Source organism: Ictalurus furcatus, chromosome 15 (assembly GCF_023375685.1).
Source record: "Ictalurus furcatus strain D&B chromosome 15, Billie_1.0, whole genome shotgun sequence".
Classification (NCBI taxonomy): Eukaryota; Metazoa; Chordata; class Actinopteri; order Siluriformes; family Ictaluridae; genus Ictalurus; species Ictalurus furcatus.
This window is the reverse complement of record NC_071269.1, coordinates 25,003,011-25,026,348: the sequence shown is the minus strand read 5'-3', so window position 1 is coordinate 25,026,348 and position 23,338 is coordinate 25,003,011. Positions and strand designations below refer to the sequence as shown.

General features: G+C 38.6%; 1 protein-coding gene across 14 annotated transcripts; it reads right to left on the bottom strand.

The window, feature by feature from the left end:
* Window positions 1-269: 269 nt before the first annotated feature.
* LOC128619128 (6-phosphofructo-2-kinase/fructose-2,6-bisphosphatase) lies at window positions 270-23,238 on the bottom strand. 14 transcript variants are annotated; one of them, XR_008387885.1, is made up of 15 exons: window positions 18,257-18,721; window positions 17,323-17,419; window positions 16,796-16,862; window positions 16,434-16,598; window positions 15,817-15,873; window positions 15,179-15,300; window positions 13,028-13,235; window positions 12,266-12,412; window positions 10,645-10,749; window positions 9,411-9,540; window positions 7,749-7,811; window positions 6,815-6,879; window positions 3,209-3,337; window positions 1,407-1,609; window positions 270-707 (listed from the first exon to the last, which is right to left on the bottom strand). XR_008387885.1 is itself a non-coding variant. In XM_053643055.1 (15 exons), the coding sequence occupies exons 1-15, from the start codon at window positions 23,196-23,198 to the stop codon at window positions 1,550-1,552; spliced, it is 1,593 nt and encodes a 530-aa protein (XP_053499030.1). In that variant the 5' UTR covers window positions 23,199-23,238; the 3' UTR covers window positions 1,144-1,549. The 14 variants fall into 14 exon arrangements, 11 of the variants coding, with proteins under 11 accessions (XP_053499030.1, XP_053499029.1, XP_053499033.1 ...); XR_008387886.1 differs by lacking the exon at window positions 270-707 and adding an exon at window positions 1,716-1,895 and having other exon boundaries at window positions 1,144-1,609; window positions 18,257-18,725; XM_053643055.1 differs by lacking the exon at window positions 270-707 and adding an exon at window positions 23,147-23,238 and having other exon boundaries at window positions 1,144-1,609; window positions 18,257-18,382.
* Between the last annotated feature and the right edge of the window lie 100 nt (window positions 23,239-23,338).

Genomic DNA, 23,338 nt, shown 5'->3' with positions numbered 1-23,338 from the left:
AAGCAAAAATATTAAAAAAAAAATAAATAAATAGTTCTTGTCCAGGAAAAATATGATGCCTGGTTACCCAATTAAAATTTTGGATATTTTTTTTTTTGCATTAGACAAAACTTTTAGTGATTTTTAAACATACTTAACCGTTAATTACTTAAAATGTATATGCTAAAATATACAAAAACATAAGGGAGATAGATAGATGGATAGAACTGTTATTAGCCTAGCAAAAATGCATAAATATGCATATACATAAGTTATGCATATGGAGATTTTGGTCACAGATGTTCAGATTAGAACTGTTTTTGATTAATTTAGCTTGTTTATTCAGCCATGAAAAGTAATTTACTGTATATGGCACTGGAATTGTAAAAATTACAGACAATGACACACACACAGGAAGTATAAAATGGTGAGTAATGTTTCCTGACACATATTTTTCTACACACTTCATATTCTCAGAAAAGACATGCCATATAACAAAGAAAATGGTCAGGTCCAATATATAATTGCATATATTGTGTGTGTGTGTGTGTGTGTGTGTGTGTGTGTGTGTGTGTGTGTGTGTGTTCCCAGAACTACTTGCAGCCATAAAGTTTATTCAATTCATTGAAAGTTTATTAAAGTTCCATTCAGTTCAGCACAGGTTTCTTTATCACGGCGCTTTAGCTCCCTCTGCTGGTCATTCTGAGGCGCGTCACAAATTCAAGAGACTGACAAGTTGAGGTAAGAAAAAGTATTCTGTCATTTTGAGTCAGTAGGGTTGGGTAATATAAGACAATATAATACAACACATTATATATAATGTATAACATAACAATATAGCGATGTAGTCAGTGTCGCTGATCAATTAAGGCACAATACACTTCTTTAAAAAAAATCATGTCATGATATCACTGATATTTTAAAAAATGATCTGAAGATAAACTAAACATGTTAAAATGTATTGCTGATTTTTTTTTTAATTGTAAAAATATTTGTACTTTTAATAACATCTAGAAATATAATTGAATTATTAGAATTTATTATAATTATTATAATCATTTAAATAAATTGTTTTATATATATATATATTTGAATAACAAATGTATTAAATTAATTTATTGATTTATTTTTGTAAATTTTAAATAAAAGTATCAAGAAAATAAGTTTTTCTTTCTTTCTTTTTTTTTTTTTTTACATGCAACACTGTTTTTTTCCCAGTAGTCTGTGAACAAACTTAAATATCGTGATGCATATCACATATTATATCGAGCATATCAGGTATCGTGATATGATATTTTTATCATATCGCCCACTCCTATGAGCCAGTATATATAAAAAAAAACTAGGAACGACATCCTAGAAAATCAGTTCCAGTATTTCACCCTGTTAAATACTACTCAAGAAGATCAGACCAACTGTTTCCTCACCCTGTAAATCCAGTCCTCTTTAAAACTGAGGAAAAGGTATTTCACTGTGATGAAGCCCTCAAAAGCGGCCAGAGCTAACTGATCACCCCTGAATCACTGAATTTAATCCTGCTTTAACAATACTCAGTTTATTCTTCTTGCATTTAGATGTGTTCAGGAACCGTCAGGAGAGCGTCCTCATCATCTCGGTCCACGCTGACGTTCTGCAACATCACATCACATCACATCACATCACGTTCAGCTTTGCAGAAACATGCCCAAGGCTTGTAAAATGTTTGACAATGTTGAATAAAACTGGGAAATAATTACGGTAATTTCCAGAACATTCAGCAGTCTCTCTATATTTTAGTCTCTGTTCCATCATTTATTAGCGTTCGTATGAATTCGTTGTTGATTATTTACACGGGGAAATTTGCACATATTCAGAATCAGGTATTGCAAGTCCCTGTGCTGATTTCCTTGGCTCCCCATTTAGAATATTAAATCCACCTGTGTGTAGGTAAATATATCTGAGATTGCCACATTTTTGTTGAGACAATTAAAAAAAAAAAAAGTTTATACAATGATATAAGAACGAGAAGATGGCAAGCACTGAAATAAATCTAATACAAGTCGAGTATATTGCGCAACAATATGGCTTACACACTCGCTATCCGACAGCTTATAAAATAGCACGTGATCCAGCACATCCTATTCTTTCGAATTTTATTTTTTTATATCCTGCCCTGACAGTTTATGTAAAGTTTTTGCATTTTTTTTTGTTAAAAAAAATAAATAAAAGTAAACATGACTGTCTATAATTAGGCCTGTTTCATGCAATAACTATGTATTTTTATGTGATATATATATAATGTTAGACCTGATATTAATAAATGCATGTATGAGAAGCAATTACGGGGTCCAAGCACCCAAATCCATCTTCGGAGTTTTATTAAGTCCAGGATTAGTATTTACAAACTGTAGCCATGTTGTTATCAGTCAGTACGTTTACATGGACAACGATAATCTGATATTAACCCGATTAACACGATACTCTGATTAAGAAACTAGCATGTAAACAGCGATTATTGATGACATGAATCCAGCTAAAGTGATACTCGAAATGGAATTAAGACGTGTGGAGTATTCCTGTTTTAGTCGCATTATCGACGTGCGTTACAGACATGTACACAGCTTAATCACACTGTTAACGTCGTGTGGGAGTTTTCACCCCATTGTGAGACAGGACACGTACACACACGGCAGCGCTCAACCGTTTGACGGTGAACAAGAGAGCACGGCTGCGTCCCAAACCGCATAGTTACCTACTATACACATGTATTTAAGCTACTATATATACGGTAAGTACGCGGTTTGGGACGCAGCCCACGGCTTCAAGCAGTCGTCTATTAGCACGTACAGCACGACAAATAATGAACCGCACTCGAAGCTTTCGTAAAATTAAAAATGAAACACTCAAAACTGTATACGGTCCCATAACGAAGACCAACTGTATGTCGATACGTGAAATCCTGGAGGAACGTCGGACGGCGCGACGTGGGGACGTAATGACGTGTACCGTCAATCAATCTATGTTCTATAACACGTAAAACAGGAACATGAAAGGAGTATTCTAAAAGCGACTCATGTAAACACCTTAATCAGAATATCGTCTTATTCAGAATAAGGTCCATAATTACATTACTGCTGTCCGTGTAAACGTAGTCAGTGTTAGATTTTGGTCATGCGCTTGCTGCTCGTTAGAGGGTGTTAATCATTGCTGATTAACTCGAATCGGTCTCATCTGTATCTGATTGTGATACCTGTAAGCTAAGCTCGGAGAGTTCGAGCTCTGGTAGGCACGGGGCCTTGGTCGGGGCGGGACTAGCCATGGGCTGAACACGAGTGTGACGGTATGGTGGAGTGTGACTGCGCTCAGCTTCGTCACTCTGCTGAAGAGGGAAGTTTTAAATAAATTGTAAAATAGTAATACAAAAAAAACTGTAACAAATGTAATATATATAATAAAACCCTAGCAGCATCGGTTTTAAATATATAATAAACTTGGGAACCTTTTATATTAAACCATGGTTTAATACGTGGTTGGCTCAGTTAGTTTTATAACAGCGCTACAAAGCTAATTAACATTAGCTGACAGAGGCTTTTACTGTGTATTAGCTGTAATAGCTTCATAGATACAGTCAAAATTAAAGAAGCAGCTTTAGGCACAAAACATGTCTTGGCTGATTAGCAGTACATTTGGGGTTACGGGTAATTTTCTGTAGCTTGTTCACCAAACTATTTTAAAATGATTTTTACATAACAGGTAACGTGAGTTTTTTTGTCCTTTTGTAATTAATCATAACACACAATACATTATTTATCTAAAATAATGCATAAAATATATAATAAATGAGACAAAAATATTACACTTGGTCATATTTATTGAGGGAAATGATCCAATATTACATATCTGTGAGGGGCAAAAGTATGTGAAGCTTTGCTGTCAGTGTCTGGTGTGACGTCCTTGTGCAGTAATAACTGCAACTAAACGTTTGGGGTAACTGTTGATCCGTCCTGCGCATCGGCTCGGAGGACGTTTAACCCGTTCCTCAGTACAGAACAGCTTTATCTCTGGGATGTTGGTGGGTTTCCTCACATGAACTTCTCGCTTCAGCTGTGCACAATCTGTCTGACTGTGGATTGGTGGAGTCCAAACTCTTTAGAGATGGTTTTCTCACATTTTCCAGCCGGATGAGCTTCAACAACTCTTTTTCTGAGGTCCTCCTTTGTTCTTCCACAGACATGTGTTGTGAAGATCAGACTATAATAGATCCCTGTTTTTTTTAAATAAAACAGAGCGCTCACTCGCACCTGATTGTCGTCCCATTGATTTAAAACACCTGACTCTAATTTCACCTTCAAATTAAACCCATAATAACCTAAAGGTTCACTTACTTTTGCTGCTCACAGATATGTAATATTGGATAATTTTCCTCAATAAATAAATAATCATTTATGCAGCTATATAAGGGGTCGCAAATTTCATGCACCACTATATATATATTAGTCCTCCACTAATATTGGCACCCTTGGTAAATATGAGCAAAGAAGGCTGTGAAAAATTGACTTTATTGTTTAAACTTTTGATTTTTTTTTTTTTTTTTTAAATTCACAAAAATACTCTGCTGTCATGGATATCAAACAATTGCAAACAAAACACAGGTTTATAAAAAAATATATATCTTTGTTAAATATAGGTGTGCAACAGTTATTGGCACCCTTTTAGTCAATGCTTTGTGCTAGCTCCCTCTGCCAAGATAACAGCTCTGAGTCTTCTCCTATAACGCCTGATGAGGTTGGAGAATACATGGCGAGGGATCTGAGAGCGTTCCTCCGTACAGAATCTCTCCAGATCCTTCACATTTCGAGGTCCACACTGGTGGACTCTCCTCTTCAGTTCACCCCACAGGTTTTCTATGGGGTTCAGGTCAGGGGACTGGGATGGTCATGGCAGGACCTTGATTTTGTGGTCAGTAAAACATTTTTGTGTTGATTTTGATGATGTTTTGGATCATCATCCTGCTGGAAGATCCAACCACGGCCCGTTTGAAGCTTTCTGGCAGAGGCAGTCAGGTTTTCATTTAATATCTGTTGATATTTGATAGAGTCCATGATGCCATGTATCCTAACAAAATGTCCAGGTCCTCTGGCAGAAAAACAGCCCCAAAACATTAAAGATCCACCTCCGTATTTAACCGTGGCCATGAGGTACTTTTCCATATGGCTACCTCTCTGTGTGCACCAAAACCACCTCTGGTGTTTATTACTAAAAAGCTCTATTTTGGTTTCATCTGACGATAGAACCCGATCCCATTTGAAGTTCCAGTAGTGTCTGGCAAACTGAAGACGCTCGAGTTTGTTTTTGGATGAGAGTAGAGGCTTTTTTCTTGAACCCCTTCCAAACACCTTGTGGTGATGTAGGTGACTTCAGATTGTAGTTCTGGAGACTTTCTGACCCCAAGACACGACTAACTTCTCTAATTCTCCAGCTGTGATCCTTGGAGATTTCTTATCCACTCGAACCGTCCTCTTCACAGTGCGTTGAGACGATATAGACACACGTCCAATTCCAGGTCGATTCATAACATTTCCAGTGGACTGGAACTTCTTAATTATTGCCCTGATGGTGAAATGGGCATTTTCAATGCTTGTGCTATTTTCTTATAGACACTTCCCATCGTGTGAAGCTCAACAACCTTTTGCCGCACATCACAGCTACATTCCTCGCTCTTACCCATTGTTATGAATGACTAAGGGAACTTGGCCTATGTGTTACCTCATATTTATACCCCTGTGAAACAGGAAGTCATGGTTGAACAATTTCTTGTTCCTATTCACCCAAGTGTGTTAAAAAATTTAGTTCATAGGGGTGCTATATTTAACAAATATATATTTTTTTGATAAATCTGTGGGGTTTTTTGGTATCCATGAGAGCAGAATATTTTTATGAATTTTTTAAAATAAAAGATCAAAAGGTTAAACAGTAAAGACAATTTTTCACAGCCTTCTTTGCTCATATTTACCACCAAGGGTGCCAATATTACTGGAGGACTATATATAGCGCCCTTCATTCGGGACAACTTTGTGACCAATCAACAATGACTCTACACTAGCTCAGTTATGTCCAAGCTACACTAATTCAAGCTCCGCCCACATCCTCTGGTTAATTTGCTACACCGGAAAAGCGACACTGTATTTTTAAAAATACAGTATTTTTTATTTTATTTTAAGATAGTTCTGGGAATCATGGGAACCATTTGGGTTGAAAATGTTACATGGATCATGCGTAAGATGTGTAAAATCAAGCTAAATCAGCAACAATAAAGCATTACTGTGAGAAAATCACTAAAAGCACAACAGATACATTAAAATTGTGACAATTTCTCTAAAAATGGAGCTAAAATGGAGCTTAGAAAAGAGAGAACGTTTGGCGGTCACTACACAGAAGCCGATTCTGTGACCTTTGCCTTTGACCAATCAATGATCTGCATGATTGCAAGCTCTGCCCACATGCCCCAGCTTGTTACAGCTGGTTAATTAGCTGAGCTGTACTTCTCAATCCCAATCACAATGACAAAAAGTGCTAAAATGTTTAATATAGTTATCTATAGTTCTTATAGTTAGTAAATATGGTTATTATAATCATTCATGGTTTTTTAAAAAATAATCTTTGTGGCCGTTTTCTCTGCATGAGTGCTGAACAGCAGATCATTCCGTTTCATAAAAACTCACAGATGATTATGCAATAACAAGTGTGATGAGGATTTAACAGATTAGCGACACTTTAATAATCGTCTGTGTCTCCTGAGCTCTGTGGGTTTGCTGGCCATTTTTGGATATGCGTTTATAAGCAGTAGTGAACTCACCACAGGCCTGTCTCGGTGTGTGTTCACTGCATCGACTTTCAGGAAAACCGACTCGACTTTACAGCCTGAGGATGGAGAGAGAGACAGCGGTGGGACGAGAGATAGAGCAGGACTGCGTGAGATCGTTTTGAGCAAAACAATTCGTGCCTCGAGTGTCGTGATGCTACAGCAGAATCTCTGAGAGCCATTCATTCATACATATATGCTAATAACCTTTACTTCAAACGTTAGCTAATCTGAGCTGAACTGACAGGATTTCTGTGAGAACTTTCATGTCATATTCCTAAATATTAGCCGAATATTTACTGCTGAAGCTAGGCAGGCAGCTATTAAAAGCTAACGTGAGGGGATATTTTCAGTAAACCTGTCAGACCCTTTTTCAGCACCTATATTTTATAGCATGAGCTAGGTATTTATCTGTTTATTCCTATAACAAGCGCTCACTGTAACACTAGCCAGCTAGCTACATTCTGTACATTTTTATACTGGTATTAGCTAGCTAGCTAAAAAAAAATAATTAGGCCTGGCTAATGTACTACAATGACAAACCCTTGTTGCAATGCTAGCTAGCTAATTTAATAGCAAGCTAACGTCACAAATGGTTTAGTTTTCTTGTTAACAAAAAGCGTGTAGCTAGCTGCCAGCTTAGCACTGAAGTTTAATCTGGATGTGTAAACATGCCACAGTCATGCCTTCTTAAACGGCTTTGAAGAGATGTTCAGTGACACATTATGTTATCTTTAAACATGGACCAAACAACGTCACAGAGCAAAAAAACACATGTTGTAGCTTCCCTTAGCTTTCCTCTACATTAGCATCATAGCTCCTGTGAAAATAAAAAAAAAATCGACACTCAAAACAGCAAACACGTCTCGGCCCCTCCGAACTTCTACACAATGAAATAAAAGTAAATATAATGATTAATGAGACTTACCGTAAGCTACAGGCGTGAGCTTCAGTACTGTATGCAGAGGACATTTTAAATACGGCAGCTCCTCTAAAGAAGAGGAGAAGAAACCGTGAAATCCATAAACATTAATCGTATAGAATCACTTTATTTACTTCTCGCTTTCCTCGGCTCAAGTTCTCAAGCCCCACCCATTTCCCGCTTATTATGGAACGTAAGCCATTTTAGGAAAACGTTCATAATGCTAGAATGCATAAAATCAATTATATGTGTATTACCCATAATGCACTGTGAATATATGTCAGCTTTCATGATTGTGTCATGAGATAAGGTGCGAAGTTCTCACAGCAGTGTTGAATTCTCGATTCTGATTGGTCAGACGGTCTGACAGTAGCACAGCTACAAATACTTCTAATACTTTATTGTTTCTATAGTAACAGCTTACAAAGAGACTGTTTTTAAGACATTTCCTGTGTTTGTTTATTTAACATTTCTGGAAGGAGTCTCTAGTGTCAGCACTTTGTTACAGCCACAGGTAAAACTTAACTTGAAGTTTTCTGACTTCTTCAGGACCCGGATTATTCCTTACATTTAGCCATATGTTTATATTTTTTAGCCAGTCAAATAGAAAGCTAACAATGCTAACTTCACCCTGAGTTATTCGAGGTCCCCTAGTTGTCGTCGTTAAGGAAATGACCTCTTTCAAATGTAGACCTTTAGTCCATATATGGAAATGAGAGCAGCTAGGAGTGGGTGTGTCCTTAAGAGAAAAATGGGTGTGTTTATAACTCCATAAGGAACTCTTCAAGATAGAAGTTGTTATTTTCACGGATTTTGGTTAGCCAGCTAGCTATCACTAGATAACCTGCCAGGATTTATGCAATCTTTACTGATAACCAGCTAACTACAACTGAATTTATGAGTTTTTTAATATTTTTTTATTATTAACATCATGCATAGACGTTAATAATCGTCACTGCTCAAATCGATGAGCTGACCGGATAGGATTTCCATGAGAAATGTTAAGTCACATACATAATCATCACTGCTAATGCTTTGTATATGGATAACATAAGCTAACATAACAGGACGTTTCCAGAAAAGCTCCTTAAGTGCAATTATAATACTTTATTTTATAGAACGATAGCAAACGACACCCAAGTTAGCTAGTTATCTAGACATTTATATTTAGTTACTTAAATGACAACCCTTCAGTCTAACACTAGCCAGCTAGCTATATTCAATATCTTTGTTTATGGTGGTATTAGCAAGCTAGCTAGCAATGTATGTTTCGCTAACATACTCAATGACAAGACCACTGCTGCAGTGCAAGCTAGCTTTTTCAATAGATAGTTATCACCACAAGGTTTACTGACAGTCTTTACATGTTAAACTGAACGCTAATAAGCACTCTTCTCGAACACATGAGCTAATACGATGCATCAGCAGCAAATCTGAACGCTACCATGGTTTCTGTTACGTCTGTCTTTTCTTTCTGTGACCTAGTTTTCTAGGTCTAGCCATTTCTGACCTAGTTTGCCAGTGCTCTGAGTCACTGTTTGCCTGTAATGGCCTGCTGTGTATGCTGACCCAGATATTTGAAAAAGCCTGAAAAAAAAATTATAAATAAAAAGCAGTCTTTCAAATATTTCATACAGACCCCCTGGAGCTTTGAAGCATTATATTCACCTGCACTTTTGTCCAGGAAATAAGCGAGCAGACAGCGCATGACGGCCTGGTGACAGATGACCAGAACGTTCTTCTGACGCTCCAGCTCCATGATCACGGGCTCCAGTCTGTGAACCAAATCCTCATACGACTAGCACAAGGAGGACGAGAGACGGAAAATAAATCCTCGTTTGTATCTGTAAAGGTTTTAAGCCGTAACATTTTCAAGCTAGCTAGCAAACAATTAGCATGAGCTATTGTTAGCTGACAGTTACAGATCAAGCCATAATGGTGTGTAAGTTATTCTTTTAATTAACGTTAAAAAACTTTCACTAGCTACATTTTTAATGTTTTTATTTAAGTATGAATGTGCTAATATATGTTTGTGCTCCTTGGTTTGCTAGTTAGCTAACGTTAGCTAGATGTGAACGCTAATCTTTTCTATAAGTGTTTAGCTATAACGTTAAAACCTTTTACTAGCTAAATGCTGTTGTTATTATTATTATTATTATTATTATTATTATTATTATTATTAAAAGGTACTAATGGTGTATGGTTATGCTAATTGGTATGCTAATTAGCTCATGTTAAGAGTGTGTAAGCTAATCTTTCAGATGTGTCTAGTAGTTATGCTCCTTGGTTTACGAGCTAGTTAATGTTATCTGATAATTACTGATCAAGAGATAAGAACGTGTAAGCTACTCTTTCAGTAATCTCTAGTTATTCGGCTATGTAGACTAGTGTATAAAAACATATAAAAGTCCGTTGCTGTTGTATGTGCTATATGGTTATGCTCATTTCAGTTTGCTAGCTAGCTAATCTTATCTCAGTGAATTTCATTTAGGTAAATATGGTATTAATTACATGAGCTATATTACTGTAGTAATGTAATATAGCAAATATACAGTACATTGTGTGCCAATAATATACTGTTTCTCATGATGTGAATGTTATATGCCCATTTTAATTTGCAACCTAAATAATGTTAGCTAGGAACTGTCGAACAAATTCAGTTAACTAACTATGCTATCAGTACTAACATATTAGCCGTGTTACTGTAGTAAAATTTCAAGTGAAATATATTTTCTGTCACTGCTTAGGTAATATATTATTATATATTTATATATTTACTTATTTTAATAGTAGAAGATGTGACTGGGCCTTAACTTTAAGTAATTCTTCTTTATGTACATTTTTTTTTTTTCAATATTTAAAAATATATATTTAAATATAAAAATTAGAAGTAGGTAATTACCTCGCCCTTTGGGTAACGGTAGCGATATTTGTCTTGGTCTCTCAGTGCAAACTCTTCGGGAAAGTTGTCCTGAATCTCTTCATACGTCATCTCCTCACACACACCCTACACGTACACGCACACGCCCACACACACACACACACAGTGTGTGTCAGGAAATTGGCACACAATTTCCAAAAAATTTCAGATATTTAGTGAATTATTGGCAGTGACATTTAGACACTGGTGGATTCAATGAGCAGGTGCCCCCATGGTTGAAAATACACCGCAGAAGGTCCCTCTACGTGCCCCTTTGGTAGATCAAATGTGATAATGTGCCATGCTGTAGTGGAGAAAATTATGATGCCCTAATGGCTGCCCTTCAAATGGAAAAAAAAAAATGATGAAATGTCCACTGGGGTGATATTATGTGCAAGAAAACATGATGAAGTGCCCTCTAGGGTGCCCTTTCAGTGAAGAATACATGATGCAGTGTCCTATAGGTTTCCCTTAACATGTGAGGGAACATGATGAAAAAAAAAAAATACCCTAATGGGTGCCCTTCCAGTGTGGGAAATGAGATGCTGTGCCCTATTGGTGAGAAAAATATGACAAAGTGCCCTCTAGGGTGCCCTTCCGGTGGAGGATGCCTGATGCAGTGTCCTATACTATTCCCCTACATGGAACGAAGCATCATGAAGTGCCCTCTAGGGAGCCGTTCTAACGGAGTAACAGAGATGCAGTGCCCTATAGGCAAGAAAATGTGACAAAGTACCTTCAAGGGTGCTCTTCGAGTGGAGTAAACAAGTTATAGTGCCATATATGTGAGAAAATTTGACAAAGTGCCATCCAGAGTACACTTTTAGTGGAGAATATGTGATGTAGTGTCCTATAGGGTTCCCCTACATGTAAGGAAGCATGATGAAGTGCCATTAAGGGTGCCCTCCCAGTGGAGGATACATGATGGAGTGCCCAATAGCCAAGAAAAATATGACAAATTTCCCTCTAGGGTGCCCTTCCAGTGGAGAATATGTTATGTAGTGTCCTATAGGATTCCCCTACATGTAAGGAAGCATGATGAAGTGCCATCAAGGGTGCCCTTCCAGTAGAGAATACATGATGCAGTGCCCTGTAGGCGAGAAAAATATGACAGAGTTCCCTCTAGGGTGCCCTTCCAATGGAATGAATGAGATACAGTGCCATATAAGCAAGAAAATATGACAACATGCACTCCAGGGTGCATTTCTAGTGGAGAATGCATGATGTAGTGTCCTGTAGGGTTCCCCTACATGTAAGGAAACATGATGAAGTGCCTTAATGGGTGCCTGTCCAGTGTAGAATACATGATGCAGTGCCCTAACATGACAAAGTCCACTCTAGTGTGCTCTTCCCGAGGAGAATATGCGATGTAGTGTCCTATAGAGTTCATCTAAACGTAAGGAAACATGATGGAGTTCCCTCTCCAGTGGAGAATACATGATACACTGCCCTATAGGCGAGAAAAATATGATGACGTGCCCTCTAGGTGCTCCTATGTGTGAGAAAATATGCACTTTAGGGTGCCTCTATGCTAAAAAAAAAAAAAAAAAAAACATTTAAATCCCTCTGAACGTTTCTGAACGTCGTCTCGGTCAGTACTCACTGCGTCGATCTCATTGAGAGCTTTCCACTGTTCGTACGGAACCCCGACTCCCTCGGCAGTCTGGATCGTCCTCTTCATGTGACTCGTCCAAATCTTCAGGTCCAAGATACACTGACTCCTGATGTACTTACCCAGAGCCTCCGCAAACTGAGAGAGAAAACACTTCCTGTGTTTAAACACTACCTCAATATAGCTCATTTAAAATGCAACTCCGCATGCTTTAAGGGATTAGTGAAGAACAAAACCTAGCATAGCATACAAGATCCCTCTATATAAACATTATCGTTTCTATAGTAACAACTCATGCGCTTGACTTGTAACATGGATCCTGACATAATTTAACGTTAATAATAAACAGAATTGTTGTTGAGTAAGGAGATGTTTATGTAAACATTCATGGAAGGAGTCTCCAGTTTCAGTGCTTTGTAACAGTAAAGCTGTTTGTAGCTGTTTATTTATATGACTCTTTATAGCTGCTATAACGTAAGCTACAACAGGGACAGAATTGCTTCGTGGATGTCTCACGAGAGTAAACGTAACTATAATATTGCTCTTTAATAAATAAAAAAATGTGATCGTTGTCAAATCGGTGTCGTAGAAGAGGAATAAAACATTTGCTGTTATAGGAAAATAATCAACTTTAGGGTGGTAACAGTAACTCCACTCCGCTTCATCACACCACTTTCGTATAACAGCATGCCCTGTCGAGTTTTACTCCTTACACAGGTATATAATAGTATCGTAAATATAAAAGATAAAAACCTTATTTCCACGCGGTGAGAGACCCGAATCCCCGCCGATGCGGCCGAGCAAGTTGAGCTCGCTCTCTCCGTGCCGGCACAGGTAGATGGTGCGCGGCGTAACGTGAATATTCATCAGGTAATAAACGATCCGGCTCTGGATGTGATCCTGAACACGATTCACCAAATACCTGCTTCCTACGTTAAAAATCTTTATGTAGGACAGGTTTCTGTATGAGAACGAGAGAGAGCGAGAGAGAGCGAGAGAGAGAGAGAAAGAGAGCTCATAAGCTTTGTTTCCATTCACTTATTTGTATGAATTTTGGGATATCGCATTAAAAAAAAAAAAGCTGGAATTTAAACACTAGATGCGAATAAAATCTCTAAAATGCGCATAATTGCGCTGGATAATTTTTATTCGATAAGAAGGACACTCGATGAGCGTCAAAAAAGTCATGTGACTTCGCCTTAACAAATCATGCGATTGGATAATTGGTTCAGAAAAGTAAAAATGGCGGACAGTGAGATCGGGCAGTTTCCCCCGGAAGTGACGATTTTGTTCTCTTGAACACACGGGATGGAAACGGTGCTTTATTCGCAAAAGGTTTTATGCGATATGCTAATATTTCGCCGAAATATATGGATGGAAACATAGCCGATGTTACACACGTGGAACTCATACTGTACCTCACGTAGCAACGTATCAAACTCTCACTCAAAAACCAACGTCATTTAACCACGCCCACCTCTACCGCTACGCTGTTTGAATAAGACCGATATGTAACAAATAATTTATCTCGCTCTCTCTTTTTTTTTTTTTAAACATATTGAGCTTAGCCTAGTTCACAAACTTCACAAGTTTGCGCTTCATCAGGCTTGCAAGTCACGTGCTAACATACGGTACGGTAACGCGGGTGTTTTCAAAATGCAGATAGTTTTTAGGCTGTAAATTCTGCAGGCTGTACTCTGAGAATACACATGCTCTGTCCCAATTCGCCTACTATCCGTCCTAAATAGTATCTGAGATTAGAATTTGTGTGTCCCAAATCGTAGTATGTTGAAATGAGTATCCCAAAGGTATCTGGATGGTCTACTATTTCCAGTAGAAATCGCTAGTTAAGTTTACATTAGTCTGGTTAAGTAGATAGTATGTCCCAGTATTTGCATACTCTTTTGCGAGGCACTCAAAAGTATGTACATTTTCTTCACAAAAAGAGTACGTACTTTTAGTGTTATTGTGTAAGTAGGTGAATAGACAGATTTTGAAAGAGACAGAGTTTGTTTGCAGAGAAGAGGAGAAGGAGAAGTTTCATGAGCCTGGTGAGATGATGAGACGCCAGTGATCCTGACCCTTTCTGCTTTCCAGAAATGCCTGATCCATCCTGATGCCCTACATCTGGATGGAGTTCTCATCAACTGGAGGCTACATTCTGCCACTGAGGATGACCCCAAGCGGTGCAGCCTGGAGATTGCTGAGGACGGTGAAGCTTGAAGTACCATGGAAATGGTTTTGGACATCAGTTCTACATGGACGTTCTCGCTGTGGTTGCTGCGATGGCCTCGGGACTTCAATTACCACGTACAGTTTTACACTCGGGTCTCCTTTAGTGAACAGTGGACTAGTTCAACACACAGACTTCATATAAACACCATCATGAACTTTTTTTTACTCTCACACTATCCGTCGTTCCCCAGATGATTACGGGTTCCCTTCTGAGTCCGGTTGCTCTCAAGGTTTCTTCCTCGTATCATCTCAGGGAGTTTTTCCTCACCACCGTCACCACCGGCTCGGGTGGTGTGATGCCAATCCATCACAGGGCACAATCAGATACACACTCACACACCCATTCATACACTATGCCAATCAGCCTACCATGCATGTCTTTGGACTGGGGGAGGAAACCGGAGTACCCGGAGGAGCACGGGGAGAACATGCAAACTCCTCACACACAGAGCCACAGTGGGAACCGAACCCCCGACCCTGGAGGTGTGAGGCGAACGTGCTAACCACTAAGCCACCGTGCACCCCTTTTTTTTTACACAACTCAATGTAAAATATTCTAAACATTTTCTGATCCAGCTCCTTAATTCATTTTATTTTTACTGACCAATCAGATTAGAGAATCCAGCAGCGCTTTAGTCGCGAAGCCGTTTCTCTTATCAAATATCTCACCTGTCTTTGTCGTCATCCAGAGGGACGTAAGTGATCTTATAGCACTCGATTCTCTTTAAAAAATCTTTCACGGCTTCCTCTTTATCACAGCCGACGTAGTCGGGGCTGCTGAGCTTCACTTGCTGCAGGGAAGACATACACAAATCAAAATAATCCCCATTTTTAACACTATTTTTCTTACAAATTTGACTAGATCATGACTAAAATGTGAGGTAACGGTTGTCTACTTCTACAGCATATCTGGAGTAAAATATAGAAATGGGATAAAATGCTGCTTAAGCACTAGATGAACTCACTAGTACAGAACCAGGTACATGTGGGCGTGGTTTAATATGCTAACGAGTGCGCTTAATTGACATTCCTCTATCTATACTTAATAGTTATAGTTTGTGGATTATTACTTTTGGCACGATTGAACGGCATAGTTTCCAGGATATCTTTATAATGTTTCCGTTCAAGTTTTAATATCTATGTATTTACATGATGCATTTTCATGTTTTTTTTTCCCAATATACGGTTGATTTTCCGAGAAATTTCTCTTTTTTTTTTGGCAGAACGCTTGGAGAGCACGTTAATAATATTGGGTGTAGTGTAATATTGGAAAGAGTGTCATCTTTTTCTCCACTGAATTTCTTTACCTTGATATTTTCCGCGATGATCTCAGGATCATCACACACGGACTCCACGAAAAACACCTAAAAGAGACAACCATTTTTTTTTTTTTTCTCCAAAATGACCATACTAGATTTAAATGGTTTCATTCGCGTTTAAAGAGAATCGGAATCAGATTTAAACGTAGCGATGTGTTAACACAAGCCTACGTACAGTCATTTGAATCATCTACAGAAGAGGAGTGAATTATTCTATCTAGAAATCATGTTTCTGTGTGAGCCAGAATTTCTAGCGCCACCTGGAAGAGAACAAAACGGTCTGATAATAAATAGAATTAAAGAGAGAAAAAAAATTTAAAAAATCAATCATGCTGCTGTTTAAGACGTATAAAAACGTATAAGCGTCCTGTGGAGACATTTGCGGAAGGAGTCTCCAGTGTCAGCGCTTTGTAACCGTCCGAGTTCTTCAGGACGGATCGGTTCATGTTTTGCGGTTTCTCAGTGACGTTACACGTAACTATACTCCGAAAAAGAAAAAAAAGTATGATGCTTTGTTCTTTGATGAATAAGAAATTTGTCATTATTGATTAAATCACTGCTGGGTAAAAGGAATAAAACACTTTATGCTGTTGGAAAATAACCACCATGGAGGTGTTAACCGTAACTCGACTTCGCCAGTTAGTTATATCTGAGTGTCGAAGAAGAAGCGATCGTGTTCGGGTTTTTGTAAAGACCTTGTAGCCGTTCTCTTTGGCGAACGACAGAATGACCTCCCTCCTCTCACGAGTTGTGTTTGTGGCGTCAAAAACCTGCAGGCAAAAAGAGTGCCGTTTAAAAGCCAGCTGCGCAAGAAGCTAAAGGTATGCTAAACTGGAGACTATATGCTTCTTTTGATTAGCGTCGTAGCACCAGTGCGAAAGTAAAGACGCACGCTTCATACACCAAACACGTCTTGGTTGTTTGATTTTATTTTGTAGTAAGAGGTAAAGTTAAAAAAAAAACTCACCCCGACTTGGCCCTGCTCCAGACTGAAGTAGGCACCTACGTCGTTTAGGGCAGCAAGTGCACAAGCTCTGAACACAAAAACACACCCAGCTACACCACCACCACCACCTCACACACATAACCTCCCACGGTACATTCCGTACAGCGCTAAAAACAACAACATTCTAGCGAGTAAATATATCTTGAACATGATTACGTCTATCTAGACCTGAGGAGATTATAATATTAACACTGTTACGACCGAACCCTAGATCAGGTCACGCGTAAAATTCAGCAAGGTCGCTGTCCGTGGTGCTAGAGAGCAAAATTTTCTGTGCTGTCTGTGTGGGCGGGGCATACTCTGTCTCCCCGATCGATCACAGCAGCACGAGCCAATCGTGCGCGTCCGTGAGGTGAAGTATGCGGAAGACGGCGGATAGCCGGATGGTGGATGGGAATCGACCAAGATTGAATTCGGAAGAAAACGGCTAACAAAATTCAGCAGGGGTCGTTACATAAGCAGTGAGAAAAGTTGGGTGTGTCGCTTACTTGCGAATCTTCATGGCCTCTTCGTTGTCTGGACGGAAAAACTCAAAGCTCTTGTAGGACTGAACGGCTTCCCTGCGGTACTGTCCAACATTGAACACTGTTAGAGGAAAGGGGGGAGATCGATTACGGACACGGTGCTGATCAAAGTCATTAGTCTTGCTATAACCAGTCTGTACAGAATATTGCGGCGGTTTTTTATTGCTGTGGCCAAAAAAAACGCTCGATTTTGCAACTTGTGGAGTTTTTTTTTTTTTTCTGGAAAACTACTTAACTTGCAACCGCATGAAATTGTTCTGGATGGTCTTTCGCAGTGATGGTCATTGGTAAATGAGATATTTTAGCTGGACTCATGTTCATCTTCGACTGAATGCGCGTCGTGATGACGTCACATGATGTGTCTCAGCCAAAATCTGTGGAAATCCTGCGGTTATTTCGAAAAAAAAATAGCAAGCTCCTCCGAATATCGTAGCGTTTGTTCGAGTTTGCGTTCATTCCTGCGATCGCAAAGTCGCGTAATCCTCGAGGGACTGATAAATAACGAGTCTTTATTGGTCAGATATACATTACAGCAGGGTGAAAGTCTTTGTTCTTCGCATACCCCAGCATGTCAGGAAGTCGAGGTCAGAGCACAGGGTCAGCTATGATACAGCGCCCCCTGGAGTAGAGAGGGTTAAGGGCCTTGCTCAAGGGCCCAACAGTGGCAGCTTGGCAGTGCTGGGGTTTGAACCCCCGACCTTCCGATCAGTAACACAAAGCCATAACTGTCAAGCCCCCCCTGCCCCAAATAAACATTATTAATAGTAGTAATGAATTTGTTGGGTTGATGTATTTTTTAAATTTCCATTATAGTTTAATCTTTGTATTTTAGGGGTGAATTTATAGCAGCGTAATCCACGTTTCAACTCATGCTATACAAATCGTTTTCATCATTTACCTTTCGTGGGAACGCCGATCCAGTTGAGGTAGCGTGTTAGCTTTTTGGAGATGTAGGTTTTTCCTCTGGCAGGCAGACCGACCATCACGATCATAGTGGGTGAGTTTGTGAACTGCGGCACAGACGCTAGAACACGACAGTAAGATTTAAAAAAAAGAAAGAAAAAACATGAACCCATCAGCTGTATGAAATTAGAGCGTGGGGAGTGCGGGGCGGCCGAGGACAACGTCGGTATTCGAGCAAAGAAAATCTCAGGCATTTATGTTACCTGCTCAAAGGATTTCCTAAATGAAGAATTATCCATTAAGTGGCAAATATTACCCACATCTAACCCTAACCCTGACTTAATTTAGATTATAATACCACAGCGCTGATGAATTCTTTAATCTCATTGGTCAGAAGGTGTTGAATACGTTTCAACAACAGCAGCTCTGACAATAGTTCTCTATAGTATCAGGGACTTGTATAGCGGACGCTGGAATGCTGAAGTCCAAGACAAGTCCAAGACCAAGATTGACTCAAGACCGAGTCTTAAGGGGGTCGAGGTCAAGTCAAGGTCGAGTTCAAATGAAAGTGCGAACGAGTGTAATCCGACTTTTTTTTTTGGAGCATTGTACCAATAATTAGGTTGTTCTCTGGAAAAAAAAAAAAAAAGGATTTCCTTCTTGTCAAACACGAACATTATTTATCAAACTCTCAGTGGAGACCATATTTAGCGAGACCGATACCCAAGACTCGGAAAAATCCGAGTACAAATCGCAATAATTCCAGGACCAAGACAATACAGAAAATTTCTTGATATCGGACTCGAACGTCAAAGCCCTACGACGCACCACTTAATCTAAAGCTGATGATGAATGGATTTAATCGATGTTTCGTTATTTAACGATGAAAAACGGGTTTTATCAGAGTTGCGTTTAGTTAACGGCGGAAGGAGTCTCCAGTGTCAGCTGTAACTTTTCTGTACGTTTTCTGACTTACATTTCAACACGGAGTTTAAGAACCACTTTGTGGTTTCTTGGTAACATGAAAAGCTTTTTTTTTGGTTTGTTTGTTTCCAACGGCGCGTAAGAGAATAGACTGGAACTAACCTGTTTCATGGATGCTCCACAAAATTTATTGTAACTATAAACAGATAAAAAAATGAAAGTATGGCATGTTCTGTAAATAATTTAAAAGGTCATCATTGGCAAATCTCTGTATAAGAGGAATAAAAGAGTTGGGTATGGTAAGAGTAACTCCGCTTCATCACACCACCTCGTCACGCATTACATCACGCTCACAGCACAAAATGGAGTGTTTTATTCTTTATGTAGCTTCCCGTAGATAATGTGTTATGAGAGAGAGAGACAGAGTGTGTGTGTGTGTGTGTGTGTGTGTGTGTGTGTGTGTTTGTGGAAAAGGACCATGAACTCGTATCTCTCGGAGGTTAACGGCCCTGAGGTCACTGTGAAAAGCACATCGTGTAGCTGTACGTGTTCTCTGATTAACACCATTTTATATATTAATAATCTATTAAGGATACATTCTACCATGATAACACACACACACACACACACACACACACACACACACACACACATGCGCGCGCGCAGGACTTGCCTTTTAAGTTAGTAAACAGCTGCTAAATTGAAAAATTGTCCAGTTGAAAGAGAGGGAGAGAGAATGTGAGAATGAGAGAGACGTGGCTCTGATGTCACTTACACCCTCGCCTTCGGCTCAGTTTACTGTTCATCCACGGCTCCCAGATCTTCTCCAGGGGATTCTGGGAAAGCTGTCTTTGCAGGTGAGCCATTTCAGTGTTTGTCTGTCTTTGTCACAAAGAAGTACTGGTATCTATCCGGCAGAAGATAGCATCTGTGTGTGTGTATGTGTGTGTGTGTGTGTGTGTGTGTGTGCAGAGGCTAAAGTCTGAGGATTGGACTTCCTCTGTCAGCTGATTCATCTGGGTTACCTTACTGCGTTACCTTACTACACACACACACACACACACACACACACACACACCTAGACACACATACACACACATATGTTTGTCTTACTCTCCTTCTGAGAATAAGCCACTGATATAATTATTGATGCAGGTAATTAATGGTATGCCTAGACTTAACGCTAACCATCACGAATCACCCTTGGTGCCAACAACCAATCATTGATCAGCATTGTTCCCATCCACCAATCACTGAGGTTCTCAATAACCAATCGCAGATCACCATTGTTTCCCAACGTCCAATCACTGATCACCAGTATTCCCAACGTCCAGTCACTGATCACCATTGTTTCCCAACGTCCAATCACTGATCACAATTATTTCCCAACGTCCAATCACTGATCACCATTGTTTCCCAACGTCCAATCACGGATCACCATTGTTTCCCAACGTCCAATCACTGATCACCATTGTTTGCTTATAAATTTAACAGTAGATTGTTTACATTTTGGCTATCATCACCTTATATCATTAGATTTTTTTTTAAATCCTCAAAAGGCCACGCCCACTTCCCGACTGTCTTACTCCACAAGAACAGATATAATAACTCTTTCACTCATGCCTGTCTCATGTGTAGTTTTTCAAAGTCCCATTATTTTTCTGAGATTTATTATTTTTTTTAGATTAGATATTCATTGAAGTAAAATACTGTACGTTACAGATGTGTTGAAATGAACCAGGCCCACGGTTCGATCCTGAGCTCGGGTTTTACATGTTCACACGAACCGGGCTCTCCGGTTTCCTCCCACCTCTCAAATACGTGACCGTGCCGGTGACTGGCGACTCTAAACAGACCCCAGGTGTAAACGAGCGAGAGAATGCGTATTCCCACCTCATACCAAGTGTTCCCTGGCTGGGCTCCGGATCCACGGCGGATATCCCTGACCAGGATAAAGCGCTTACTGAAGAGGAATGAATGTGCGGGATAGAGATTAGGCCGAAGGTAAACTGGCTGCAGTTAGTGAAGATTGTGAGTGGGATTATAGGTAATTTAATCAAACCAGGAGATAAGCCAGTGCTCAGTGTTCCGGGGGGATGTGCGACTCCTCTACTTCTCCCCGATGCCCTTGATGTCCCTCCAGACAGTGAACGATTCTGTAAATCGACACTCGAGTTGCAGGAACTTGGCAATGCGTGTCGGAGGTCTTGGCACCTCTGAGTGATGAGCATTCAGGGCGACGAAAGTCATTACAGAGCTAAAGTACTTCGCTGGCATTGTGAACACCAGATTAACGATCATGAGCGTAATCTTCGTTATCCCACTGGGTCATATAACATGAATCTCATGTATATCTCACTCAGTAAGACAGGACGTGTTTCCTTACACTCTCCACAACACATCTCTATCCCAGGATTATTATTATTATTATTATTATTATTCAACCAGTCGGAGTGTTCATTCACAAAAAGATTTCAAAAATGCCTCAACAGCAGCGGATACAACAGCGTGTGAAATTCCTTTAAATAACATTCCTGTCTTTTCTGAAGATTGAGAACAACGCATAATTCTGAGAAAACCCTCTCCTAGAAAATCATATTACGATTCGGATTAGTAATAGTAGTATAATATTAGACAAAAAAGGATTCTTAAAGGCTTCAGTGGATAATTAAAGGGATTTATATTCCAAAGATGTTCTACTTGGAACCCTTTCTGATAGAAAAACACTGCAGTAGGGTTCTACGTAGAACCTTTAACGCTTCCTACAGACGAGGCTTATAATTTGAGGATGAGTTTAGTATTAGTATTATTTTTTATTTATAAAATATACTGTACATCAGACACATTTTATGACTAAACATGAAATAACTCGAGTATTTATTAGTAAATTATAATAATTAATTACCAGGACATTATTATTATAATTTTTATTACTGTTGTTTTTTTATTACTACTAATGCCTTAATAATAATAATAATAATAACTGACATTAATTAGATACATATATATATATATATATATATATATATATATATATATATATATATATATATATATATATATATATAATTTATATTTAAAATTTTATTTTCATTTAAATATTTTAATATTGTTTTAAGATGAAAAAAAGAAGAGAATAAATAAATAATTTGGTAATAATATCACGGCATTATAATTTTATTTTGTTTATTAATATGAAACTAATATTGCTCATGTCATAAATTGTGTAATGATAAAATTATATAATAATAATTACAGTAGCATCATGTAATTAAACTAGTTAATAGTAATAATATATAATTAATAATAATATAAGTATTAGGTAAACATTTATTAGTAACTAAATTATTAACAAAATAAGAAAGTCATTAATATTAGCATAGTACTAATATTGGTTATTAACAATAATAAACTACATTAATAATAGGGCAAGAAATGTATTATTTTATGTCAATATTACAAATTAATATTGTTTTAAGATGAAAAAAGAAGAGAATAATAAATAATAGGGTAATCTCATTAGGAAATTATCATTTTATTTTGCTCATTAATATGAAACTAATATTGTTCATATGTCAAATTGTGTAATAATAATAATAATAATAGAAGCATTATTTAATTACACTAGTTAATATTAATATGTAACTAATAATAAGTATTAGGTAATAACGTATTAGTTAATAACTATTAATGAATAGGAAAGAGTCATTGATAATGTTAGGGTGGTACTTATTGTAATGGTTAATAATAATAAAATAATAATAATAATAATAATAATAATAATAATGCTGCATGTTGTATAGCCCTAAGAGAAAATCGTAAATCGACCGCCGCAGACCCGAGGCCTGTGAGTGACCCGTCCTGACCCGTCCTCCCCGTTCCCAAGCGTCCGACTCAAATCGAAGCCTGAAACCAAAGCCGAAGCGAACTCCGATCATGCACAAATCCTCGGTGTCCTCACCTGTGCTCTCACAGCGGACACGCTTCCTGGGTGTGGGCTTTCTCACCTCCATGTGCCTCAGTGCAGCAGAGCAGTGTTGACGTGAAGTGACCGTCTGCTCACAGCTCTCGGTGTGTGTGTGTGTGTGTGTTTATAATTATCCACAGAACTCCCCACAAGCTGCTCAGCCCACAGGAGTATCAGATATAGCCA

Bases quoted from the DNA above. Each gene is read 5' to 3' on its own strand.
- LOC128619128 (XM_053643052.1), bottom strand. From the start codon at position 18,515: ATGCCTGAGATTTTCTTTGCTCGAATACCGACGTTGTCCTCGGCCGCC. The intron at 15,874-16,433 runs GTGGTTATTTTC...TGTCTCTTTTAG, and splicing joins TTACGGTTAACACCTCCATG to GTGTTTTTCGTGGAGTCCGT. The intron at 9,541-10,644 runs GTAATTACCTAC...TCCTTGTGCTAG, and splicing joins ACCGTTACCCAAAGGGCGAG to TCGTATGAGGATTTGGTTCA.